Source organism: Hemitrygon akajei, chromosome 10 (genome assembly GCF_048418815.1).
Source record: "Hemitrygon akajei chromosome 10, sHemAka1.3, whole genome shotgun sequence".
Classification (NCBI taxonomy): domain Eukaryota; kingdom Metazoa; phylum Chordata; class Chondrichthyes; order Myliobatiformes; family Dasyatidae; genus Hemitrygon; species Hemitrygon akajei.
Genome location: NC_133133.1, coordinates 117,702,035 through 117,714,614, shown reverse-complemented (window position 1 = coordinate 117,714,614; position 12,580 = coordinate 117,702,035). Strand labels below are relative to the sequence as shown.

General features: G+C 41.4%; 1 protein-coding gene across 2 annotated transcripts in view; it reads left to right on the top strand.

Annotated features, from left to right (window-relative positions):
• The window catches only part of LOC140734611 (G/T mismatch-specific thymine DNA glycosylase-like), a 40,043-nt gene extending 27,737 nt beyond the window's left edge, over nucleotides 1–12,306 (top strand). For both annotated transcript variants that reach the window (XM_073058822.1, XM_073058823.1), the window contains exons 8-10: nucleotides 5,648–5,819; nucleotides 7,499–7,627; nucleotides 10,173–12,306. In XM_073058822.1, the coding sequence (XP_072914923.1) occupies nucleotides 5,648–5,819; nucleotides 7,499–7,627; nucleotides 10,173–10,309 (438 nt within the window). In that variant the 3' untranslated portion in view covers nucleotides 10,310–12,306. The remainder of the gene's footprint in view (nucleotides 1–5,647; nucleotides 5,820–7,498; nucleotides 7,628–10,172) is intronic.
• The last annotated feature ends 274 nt before the right edge of the window (nucleotides 12,307–12,580 follow it).

Genomic DNA, 12,580 nt, shown 5'->3' with positions numbered 1-12,580 from the left:
TTCCGCTGCACTTCCAGAGTTTAGAGCCGTTTCCTACGGCCTCGCAACTGCCATTCGGTTCTCTGGTTATGTACCATGCTGGCTCCTCTGGCCACCAGGTAACATTACCTTCCCTCTTTGCTAATTTAATGCTTCGACAGGGACTTTCTCCCACCTTTACTTTCCCCTTCCTTTCAACACATACTTGTCTCTCCAGGTAATTGGTCAATTTCCACCTTTGCTTCTTCCGGTCTGGGACATTTGTCCAATTGTGCGTAAGCAATTCCCACACACTCAAGCTCTCACCCCTCCACGGCCACTGTTCACTCATGTGCGGTCCCCCACAGACCCAACAACCACTCACATTTAGGCTCGTGGCCATCCGAGTCGCTAAGTCTATAAAGAGGTTCTCTTTAACATCGGGGAGGACTATATCTTTCTCTATCTCCTGATATATAGACGGGTCCGTGGAGACCACTGCCGCCTTCCTTTGCTCGCGCTCTTCCGCCTCCTTTTTCTTCTCATCTTGTATTATAATCTCCTTTACCTTATCTGCATGTTCCTTAACCAGTGTAGATGGGATGTCCCACTGCCCTCCCATTTATACACAACCACCGGTCTTTCCTGGGACAGCTGAGACTTCTCATGGTCCCCCCCTGTCCCATGTATCCTTTATTATAGACTTGGTAATAAGGTTTACTATTCTCCCAACATGTTTCTCTCTTGCTTAGATCATAGCATCGATCATTCACATGCGAGTGGGACACAAATGATCCTGGGAACACCCTCTGCCCCACTCGTACCACGGTTCTGCACTTGTCACATTTCCCTTCAATTTCCCCGACATATAGAATCAAATATATTACAGTCAATAATGTTACAGTCCACATAGAGTTCATTTTTGCTGCCTTTTTAGCCTCACCACCATCGGTTCTTCACCGGGAACACAGGTCCACTCAGTGGGGCTTTCGGGCTTCACCAGTCCTTTTACCCTGGATGCGTGTGTCCACCCTTTTTCTTTTGTCCGTACAGCCGCCTCTGTTGTTAGCAGGACCTGGAAAGGGCCTTCCCACTGTGGCTGTAACTTCTCCGGCTTCCAGGTCCTTACCAGAACCCAATCTCCAGGCACGATCTGATGTAAAGCAAAGTCGAGCGGCGGAGTCTGGGCCAAGAGACCCTTTTTCCGCAGTTCTGCAAAGGAACGAGATAGTGCCAGTAAATAGTCCCTTACAAAGATATCACCCCCTTGTAGCGTGGGGTACCCTTCCACCTTATTCCAATACGGGAGTCCGAACAACATCTCATAAGGAGATATTCCTATATCCTTGCGGGGTGCAGTTCGTATTCTCAGGAGAACGATCGGCAAACACTTGGTCCATGGTAGCTTGGTTTCCAACATCAATTTGGTTAGCTGTGCCTTCAGGGTGCTGTTCATTCGATATCAAGTGCATCGCAAATTAACTGGTGCGTATCTCCTTCTTGGTACGTGGTAGTGACATTCCCGTTATTCCAGCTATCCTTTCTGGGGTAATGCATCGCTGTCCTTTACTGACCCGGTGTCCCAGATACCTTACTTCCTTTTCTACAAATTGTAACTTTTTCTTTGAGACCCGTAGCCCCTGCTTCCCCAGGAAGTTCAGTAGTCTGGTGGTGTCTTCCTGCACCCCTTCCTGTGTTGGCCCAGATAGTAATAGATCGTCCACATACTGTAGCAGTTGGCTCTCTGGAGCACATTGGAATTCTGCTAGTACTTGCTCCAAGACCTGCCCAAATAGGTTAGGTGATTCGGTGAACCCCTGCGGCAGGACCGTCCACCGGAGTTGTCTTTTCCGCCCCGTCGTAGGATTTTCCCATTCGAACGCAAACATGTCACGACTGCTCTCTTCTAGCGGGCAACTCCAGAAGGCGTCTTTTAGATCTATTACACTGAACCATTCATGGTCAGGGGAGATCTTACTCATCAGCGTGTAAGGGTTGGGCACTACCGGGTATCGGGTTTGGACTACTGCATTTAGGCCCCGCAGGTCTTGTACCATCCGATAAGTCCCATCTGACTTTCGCACCGGGAGTATTGGGGTATTATATGGTGACATACATTCCTCCAGTAGTCCGTCAGCAATCAATCCCTCAATCACCGGCTGCAGCCCTTTTCTTCCTTCCATTGAAATAGGGTACTGTTTTCTCCGTACTGGCGAACTGTTAGGTAATAGTGAGATTTGCAAGGGGGGACGTTCAAACCCCCCCGGTTCCCTTCCTGGTACCATACCTCCGGGCTTATTTTCCTATCGTCTTCTTCCCTGAGGGCAAACAGCTGTACCATTATCTTCCCGTTCCTGGGCACAGTCCCGATGCCTAGCCTGACTTGCAGATCCCGCCCGAGCAGGTTGAATCTCGCAGAGGGTAACAAAAGTAGGTCCTGTCCCGTTACCCTATCCTCATGTTCAATTTTCACGTTTTCTATAACAGGTACTTGTATTATTTTGCCTCCAATACCAGATACTCCCATTACCTTTGTTCCGGTTCAGGCGCTGGGAGGTATCTGGATTACGCTAGATCTTTCGGCACCCGAATCTACCATAAAGGTTGTATCTGACCCTTGGGGACCTACTTTTAAATTTACCAGGGGTTCCTGCCGATAATTCATCCCCAAGGGGTGGAACCCCCGACCTCCCTAATCTTCATCTTCCATCATAGCGTACGAGCGCACTTCCCGTCGGTATCTGGGGCACTCGCGCCTGAAGTGTCCCTCTTCGTTGCAGTGAAAACATCTTAAAGCCTTCCTTAGCCCTCCTCCTTGCTCCTGGCTACTACTTCGATCCAACCATGGTCCCTGTCTCTCTCTCTACTATCTGCGGTTACTTGTCGCACTGTCTGGACCATTATCCTTGCCGTCTTCTTTTGTTTCTCTTCATCCCTTCTTACAAACACTTTCTGTGCCTCCCTGAGTAGTTCACTTAAGAAGTATTCCAATCTTCTAGTTTTTCCAGTTTTTTCTTATATCTGGCCATGCTTTCGATACAAATTCAACACGAATCAGCTGTTGGCCAACCTCCGTCTCAGGGTCTTTGATCTGCGGAGCGGTAGGGGGCACATATGGGGCGGCAGGTGGTCGAGCACCTCCCATGTATTCTTTTTCTGTCCCCCTTCATTTATCGTTTTCAATTTATAACTATTTGTCGTTGGTAACCAGCATAGGGCATAATCACTTTCTTCGGATTTAACGTTAGGTTTTGAATTCACGTACAGATTAAGGGCTTGTTGTACCCAATCCTCGCTAGACCCGAACTTAGGCCATCACACAGGCGACCCTTGGATCGGCTGGCGGGTCCAGATTTCACAGTACTGTATCATTTTTTCTTTGACTTCCCTTTTCGCCTCCCATAATCCCAATTTTCTAACATCCGTCCCAACGGACTATCAGGGGGTACCCCGGGGTATTTTTCATCATTGGCGCCTGGATTTCCTTTACCCTTTTCTCTCTTAGACCCCTTATTCCCCATCTCGAGGACTTGCTCGGTTCCAATCCACCTGCAGGCACCCCGTAATTCCACAATTCTCGTGCACTACGTCTCTGCAGGAATTTAATTTGAATGTGACCCACCTAGCTCGGTCACTCCTGTCCAATTCCGGAACCTGTATTCCCGCGATCGCCCAGGAATTCACCTGCAGGCACCCCGCAGTTCCACAATTCTCGTGTACTACGTCTCTACAGGAAGAATCACCTGCAGGAACCCCGCAGTTCCACAATTCTCGTGTACTACGTCTCTACAGGAGAAATCACCTGCAGGAACCCCGCAGTTCCACGATTCTTGTGTACTTCGTCTCTACAGGAATTCAGTTTCTTACCTGGGTCCTGTGCACAGAAATTACTCGATCGCTCACTGACTCAACTGCCTCAACAACCCCTCTTTGTTTCCTTGAGTCCGCCGGATATCACTCGCTCAAGCCGCGCGGGGCGACAAGCAAGGAATCAGGGACTGCCGAACTCGGCAGGGTGCACCTTCTCCGATGTCCTTCCTTGCCCCCCTCACGGCTGGAGTGTGGATCCTGGACGAGCCCCCAAGTTGTCAGAAACGAGCCACGCTCCCGAATAATGGCTTCAAGACAAATTCAAGGAAACAAAGTTTATTAACAGTTCTGCAGAGCTGGGCCCCCTCAGAGAAGGGAACCCTGAACCTTACAGGGCAGCAGGTTTTATCCTTCTTCCTTACCACCCCTCCTCCCTGACTCTGGAGGTACACAGTGTTTTCCCATTCCATATTTGGAGTTGTTTTTTTACACGTTTCTGTAAAACAATAGTCCATATCTCAGGACTTCAATGATTCCACAAACAGTTAATTTTGTCAAGGCTTCTGCATTCATAATTAGATCACACTTGTTTACAGACTTTAACCCAGACATAATTAAATCACATTTGTCCCTAAACATAATTAAATCACATTTGTCCTTTGACTTTAATCCGGACCTGTCAGAAACGCACATCTTAATTTTGAATCTTACAGGTTTCTTTGTTTTGTAGCTGCCGGTAAGAAGGTGAATCTGAAGGTTGTATAGTATACATACTTTGGTAATAAATGTACTTTGACTTGACTTTGATCAAGACTGGAAAGGAAGCCAGATTAAAAAGGGAAGGCGGGGAGACACCAGAGGGGAAGTGTTTCACAGGTGAGTAGAAGAGAAGGGGTGCAAGTGTAACCAGAATTGGGAATGAAAAAAGAGAGAAGGTGGCAGGGAGAGAAATTACTGGAGGTTGGAGAAGAAATCCTGTACAGATCTGGTTTCCCTAGCTAAGGAATACCTATCTGCGATAGAAGGATTGATCGATGTTTTGTTATGAAGGAAATCATGTGACATGGGGTCAGTCCAGGAAAGTGGGTTGAAATAAAGGATCATTCATGATTTTACTGAACGGCTGATAGGGCATTGAGGGCAGAATGGCGTCTTTTCTGCTTATATTTCATGTAAATTCATGTTTGGTTTTCAGTTTGGAATTGTGGTTCATTGTCTATTTTCTTACTCTGAGAATCTGTTGCCTTGTTTGAAACCTGTACTTCCCTGTACTCAAGTTGCTGAAGAAAATAATCTCAGGAGTTTTGCAACCCAGTGATCTGACTTGGAATTCCCTTTGTTCTTTCTCTTGGGATTGTTTCTGTCTTGGTGATCCACTGGATTATCCTAATTAGTAATAGAATGATACAGTTATACCCTGCCTTGGTTCTGTAGATTTCTAAATTGTTCATTTGTCCCCAAAGCATCTCCAATTACTTTTGATTCCCCTCTAACCAACAACATTTGTCAACACAAATAGGATTTCCAGCATTTTCTGGTTTTATTTCAAACTTACAGCAGCTACAATATTATACTTCTCAAATTCTCAACATCTTGTTCAGTATCGTCTTCCATCCATCTATGAATCCCAGAATATTTAATTTACTTCTTGCTTCTTCCAGTACCTTTCCTGTATCTACTAAATTTCCCCAATGCTTCTGATTTTCCTTGCCTTGTATCCAACCCCAGGGTTCATTATTCTCTATATTTACATGCTATCCTTTGTCATCCTTTCAGTGTGCTTTTGTCAATGCCAGATAGTCAAGTCACAACCTCACTTCCTTTTCCTTCAGTGGGTTTTCTGTAAGGGTAATTACATTAATGTAAATTTATTTTGAAGGTGATCTATGTCATGCCCTCTTCCAGTGCAAGGTGTGCACAGTTTCCTCGGGCCCAGGATAAGGTACATTATTATATCAAGCTAAAGGAACTACGAAATCATTTGAAAGGCATTAAGAATGCTCCAGAAGTCACAGAAGTTGAATACTCGTTTGATTTGCAAAAAGCTCAAGGTTAGTAATGTGGTTGCAATTCAAACAACCTCCCTCAGATTGAAAATCTACATGGGTTCAATATTGCTTTTTATGTCTTTTAATATGTAGACTTGACTTTCTCCATTTACTAATCATCCTATCATGTTGAGTTGCTTGGGAATAATCTGCTTAGGTCAATCAACACTTTCATATTAGAATGAAAGTAATAGCTTTAAATGGAATTGTATAGGATGGCACAGTAGCATTGTAGCTAGCATAACATTCACAGTGCCAACGATCAGAGCTTGTACGTCCTCCCCGTGACAGTGGGTTTCCTCCAGGTGCTCCAGTGTCCTCCCACATTCCAAAGATGTATGGGTTAGGGTGAATAAGCTGCACGCGTGCTGTGTTGACACCAGAAGCAAGGCAACACTTCCAGACTTTCCCCAGCACTTCCTCGGACTATATTGGTCGTTGATGTAAACAATAAATTTTACTACACGTTTTGATGAACTTGCGACAGATGAAGCTAATCTTTTTTAAAAAGTACAAAAACTGACATTAATCCAGAGTACAGTATATGATTAAACCTCTGCAAAGATCCATTGTCATTTTCATTTACATTGACAGGAAAATAAATCTACTTTTCAAAGAATCTGCTTGCTATCCAGGAAATTTAAACAATTTTATCACTGTACAACTTTTGTATTGTGCTGTGTTCTTCAAATAGGGCTTAAGTTCTTGTACCCAGGTAGACTGGTAGATTACACAAAAGTGCTGTTGCATTGATGCAACCATCAGCATTGTAAACTGGGGATTGATGTTGTATTAGAAACCTCTGGTCTTTTAACTATGTACAAAGCCAACGATGTAGAATTTGGTTAGGGTAATACAAGGTCAATTAAGCCTAGCCAGCTTCCAATCTGAACACCAAGATATTCTGCAGATGCTGGAAATCCAGAGCAACACTCTTTAAATGCTGGAAGAGCTCAGCAAATCAGGCAGCCTCCATAGAAATGAATAAACAGTCAATGTTTCGGGCTGAGACATGAAACTACATCAGGACTCAATCTGAACTCTTTATTAATCGCTTCAATAACAAAAGGATATCTAATTGGATAAAGCTAGTTCCAATAATTTCCTTAGCTGACTGGTAAATCCAAGTGGTTGTTTCATTAATGTGTAATTAAAAGAACTACTGTCAAAAAAGGATGCATATCAGAGTCTCCTCAGAGAAGAATATGCCCAAATAAACCAGTGAATAAAAATTGTAAACTTGGGTGACCGTGCATTATGGCTGTTTGGTTAACAGAATTTTGTCTTTAAGGAATTCACAAATCACTGGCTGGAAATCTGACATGCGGAATAAAATTTACTCTCAGAATTTGTCTATTTTTATTTTATTCTCTGCTGGCATTTCTTGGTGATGTTAATTCAAATTATGGTAAATTGCGGTGCGGGCCATTTTCTGGAAATGTGACCTCTCAATCACACCCCATAATACGGGGTCATCTTACTGAGGGTTTCTACTTTCTGTCCAGCTTGATGTTGTATTGATTTGTTCAATTCCCATTTGTTGGCCAAGAGCAAAATCCTCAACTTTCCCATCTTAATGGTCAACTTCCTGCTCAGGCCACAGCCGAAATGGGAGTTGCCTTTTTAGTTTTCATTGTTTAGGGAATAAAGAGATTTCAATAACGTTAAAATTCTCCTTTCAGCGGAAGCAAAGAAAATGGCAATCAAAGAGGAAAAATATGACCCTGGCTATGAAGCTGCTTATGGTGGTGCCTACCTTGAAAGAACTGCTGAAAGCAATGGGCAATGCAATTTTGCTGCTACTGAACCAGGTAAGTCACAACATAATCAATGCTTTGGAACAAATTTGTTGAATAATTATTTCATTCCAATCCAGCTATTTTGTACCTGAGGGATAAAAAGGTTGTGGGCTGCAGAAAAAGAGCAGACAACATAGACTAACAGGACTGCAAATGCAAACTCAGTGGGCAGAATGGCCTTTCACCCCCGTAACAATTCTGTGAATGTCGCCTGTTTCGATAGCTTGCAGGAAATGTGGACTGTTGACAATTATGTAAAGCTTAGGTAATTAAATCAATACAGCTAATTAGTATCACTTATAATTCAAAAGTTAATGCAGGGTACATGCTTTTTATTTAGCATTGCATATACTTCATATTAAAAAGTTTGTCGGCTGTATCAAAGAACAGTTTGCTTGTAATTTCTAAATCACTGTATTATCAGCCTATGATCTCTCCAGACATTTATATCTATTGCCTTGTTACTCCGTTCCTAGGGTCCATTTGTGTCTTTGTAGAATAGTTGAGCAGATATTCGTAGAACAATCTTCTGAAATACCAATTATTTTGGAAGCAAAAACATGAAAAGAAAGAACATTAATGACAAAACCGCAGTAGTTTGGACTTAATACTTTATGAGCATTTCTAGCCAATTTGCATTTGATATGTGATTTGGTTTACAGATGTGTGAACACCTAGCATTGATCAGGGCAATGGAGTAGTATTCAGTGATACTAGTATAGCTACTCCCCAAGGCATTGAAGTACTATGAAATACATAGTGGTATAACGTGCAATCATTAAATATGAAAAGGTATTCTAATAACAGAAATCAGTGGGGACGGGAATCAGAAAGAATAGTTTGTTTGATCAGATCAGCCATGATCTTACTGAGTGGCAAGTCAGAACTGGTGGAACTTGGTTTGTTCCTGCATCTGCCCCTGTCTCTGGTTCTTGTGATCATAAAACCTGAAGGAAATACAACAATATCTTCTTGTACAAGTCCCTGTCTTGTTTAAAATGTAAATAAAAAATCTCCTTTAGTATGGAATAGGGTGTCAACTGACCACCATGAGCTTTCCTCGCACTAACCGGGACAGTGGAACTAGAATTCTGTAGCCTATGTGTGAACAGGGGTGGTCTCCAAAACTATAGAAAAGCCAGTGCAGTGAGGGAGTTGTCGATGTACTTCCTAGGATGACTGTTCAGGCAGCTAGTATTGATCCAGTTAGCTTCTATTTCAAAAGAATTTGGCAAATAACTCTTCTGATGGAGTACATAAATAATTTGAGGCATGATGTGGCAAGTACAGATTTATAGGAACAAATGTAACATTAAATTTATGATTCTGGCAATTTTTTTTGTCATTTGAGTGTGCTGTAGAGTACAGTAGGCCCTCCTTATCTGTGAGGGATTGGTTCCGGGACCCCTTGCGGATACCAAAAAACGCAGATGCTCAAGTCCCTTATTCAGCCTGCCTCAATGCAGTGGACCTTAGGACCCATTGGAACCCCAGACCTTATTTAACCTGTCTCAGTGCGGTGGACATTAGGACCTGGCTGTAGAGCTCTGAATCTGCAGTGTTTCTGTTCACAAAAATAATCACAATCACGATTGAAAATAAAGTGGAAATAATAAAGCGATCGGAAAGAGGTGAAACGCCTTCGGTCATTGGATAAGCGTTAGGCTACAGTCGGTCAACAATCGGAACAATTTTAAAGGATAAAGTGAGAATGGCCCTGCCCCAATGAAAGCTACAATTATTACTAAGCAACGCAGTGGTTTAATTATTGGGTTTTTGGTTTTTGAGCCTCCACATCAACCAGGCACTGGTGGAGAGTACACTTGGGAGTGATCTGTTGCCCGGCGCTGAAACATATGTTCTTAAGTGTTTTATATGCATAGAAAGGTAAAATATATACTAAGACAAACATTTGACTAACTGACGCTAAATAATACCGGCTGTACCTGTTCCTACTTACTTAGTAAGAGAACTTACGATTTTTTTTATCGCTCCCAATCCAGAATAACCTACGCACATCCGTATACTTTAAATCATCTCTAGCTTACTTATAATACCTAATACAATGTAAATGCTATGTAAGATAGTTGTTATACTGTATTGTTTAGGGAATAATGACAAGAAAAAAAAGTCTGTGCGTGCTCAAACAACAAGTGCTGGAAGAGCACTTCCGGGTTTTTCCATTCGCGGTTGGTTGAATTTGCGGATAAGGAGGGCTGCCTGTAATTGATGAAGATTGGATTACCAACAACTTGCTGTGTTGTGCAGGAAATTATAAAACCAACTTTCTTTCCCCTTAAGCAGTTCCTGTGGTAATTTGAGTTCGAAAATATTGCACAAAACATTTTGAACTCCTGGGTGATTCTAGAGTTTCTTAATGTCTGTCTTGGAACAGGAAATGGACATTAACATTTTTGTACATGAAAGTTGCTGTAGATTAGTGACCTTAAAATGTTTTCCCCTGAATTTTACAATTTCAACTTGCAACTTTGATCTGTCTTCTACTTATCAATGCTGCTTTTGCTATATTGAACTTACCAGACTTCTTTTGTATCAGCAACTAGCAACTCCGAATTCAACGTGGACTCAACATTTTGTCAAGTTCCTGATGGCCAATGGATGACCCAGTCATTTGCTGATCAGATTCCTTCAATCAACAATTACTGTGCACAGCCTCAAGAAGGTTCATCATAAATTGACAATATTTGCAGAATCTCCATGTTGCTGCAGTTTAATGCAGTAATAACTCAGTTTTTGAACTGAGGAGCTCTTGAAAATTTTCTTTTGTAATGTTTTAACTCTAGAATTATGTGTAAACTTAATGTAGTAATGTTCAGAAAGCTGAACTTTTAAACTTTCAGAATTGCCCAAAGTATTTATGGGGGAAAAGGTAGTTTAAAAGAAGTTTTAAGTGCTTTTAAGATGGTCTTGTAGTTATTTTCTTCCTGTACTACAGTTCTATTTTGCTCAACTATTTAAATTGTAAGACGGTTAAGTCATTAAAATATTGTTGCAGTAGGTTCTTAACCTGTACTGATTGCTCAGAGTGGTTGAGGTTCAAAAAATATTAAGGCGACTTTTCAAAGTTTGTCACAGAGGTTTAGTTGTTTGCTGATTTGGAGCTTTTGCAGTGTACCTTTCTCAGAATATGCACACACTGAAATTCTATCAATAGCAGTTTCAATTTCAGAATTGGCTAATTATATTGGACCATTAGTTAGCTAATCATGAGTTTTTTTTAATATAGAGGAATGAAAGTGGATCCAGGTGCCCATTTGTTTATGCAAATTCAATGCAAAATCAGAGTGTTTTCTGTTCTGAAGTACTTGTTGGTTGGTTGGAATTGCCTCTGGGGAAAATTAAAATTCTACTGAGCAAAGCTTCTTTCAACTTACAGATTCAGTCTTCACTAACTTTTATAAGGGTGCTAAACTATAGTGAAGCAATAGCACAAAGTACCATACTTTTCAGTGCCATTGCTGTTAAAACTTTTGAATATGGGCTACTTTTTATTTAAAGTTACTCAATATCGATTATCTAAAGGATTCAGATTTTGGCAATAAATGTGCTGTCACTTTACCTAATTGCTCAGTTTAAAATCATGATTATTTCTTGAAAAGAATTTTGATCAAAACACTGATTTGAAAGCTTGAAAAAAAATCAGTAATCCTTGTGCAAATGTTTTAATTGGTTTTTTAAACAAATGTTTGGAGGAACAGTACAATAGTCTCTGGTGTTTCAGGCTTTAATTTTATTGTATTAAGGAAAATGATTTTTGTAAATTTTAATGTGATAATTAAATGGAGCATTTACAATTCTGAAATGCATGTATTTTGGAGGAATTTTCCCTTCAAATTAAATTTGTGCAACAGCTTTTACATTGATATGTTCTCACATATTTAAATATAGAAGACAAAGTGATTTACCTAGGTTATTAGAGCTCATTTGCTTTGAGTTTTGTCCCTACTTTCAATGACATGGTGCTTTAGCAGCCAATCCTCGTACCCAGACCAATTTGGTAAGTATTTTCTGACCGGCTATAAAACACATAGGATCAAGAATCTGAGAACCTTGCCAAAATATCATTTCATCTGTGCCCTGATATTGTAGTTCTAGGTGGTGGCATTGCTTCTGATGTCAGCCTTGCAGGGACCATTGGGTGCAAAGGAGCTGGAGGATTAAGTGGATTACCTTGGATTGTCTGTATGTCCCTTCACAGCCTACCTATCTGACTATGAAACATTCTCACAGATAAACTGGACTAAAATGATAATGTAGCCCAGAATAAAAATTGGCCCAACACTCGATTAACTGGCCCTGTCAGTCCTATCCTCCTCCTGTGTTACAATCAAGACTTATCATTCTTGTTTTAATTTCAGCCACCTGTGACATAACACTTTGTAAATGCCTTACCCGTTCATTAAGAAAACCATTGTATCCAATTGTGAGTTTTCAACTGTTCCCAAAACTTTTTTTAAAAGTTGTTGCATGGGTTATTTCAGATTGCACTCTGATCACCTGATCTAATGGATAAAATGTTCTTAAATGTACTTGAAGTGAATGGGCAGCTACTGGAAACCTGTTAATGTAATGTCATTGTTTACTACTTGTAAAGTTGGTGCTGATACCTCTCATGAGGGTTCTGAAATCTAGCCAAAAAAAAAACAATAAAAATCTGAGTTTTTTAAAAAGGCATCTTCATTTTATTTCACTTTAGAATTATATGTGTTCATTTTCAGAGCTTGATCTGTCTGAAAGATACAAAATTAAGGAAATTTTGGATTGGTACGTACGTGGATGGAGAAGGGGCTTGCAGGGTATGGTCTGGGTGTAGATAGAGGGTACTGGGCATAAGATCAGGTTGGCATGGACCTGATGGGCCAAAGGGCCTGTTCCGTTGTTGTTGTACTTTTTGGCTTGATGGAAGAGAAAGCATTGGTGTTTCTCCGGCTGGAATGCCCAGAA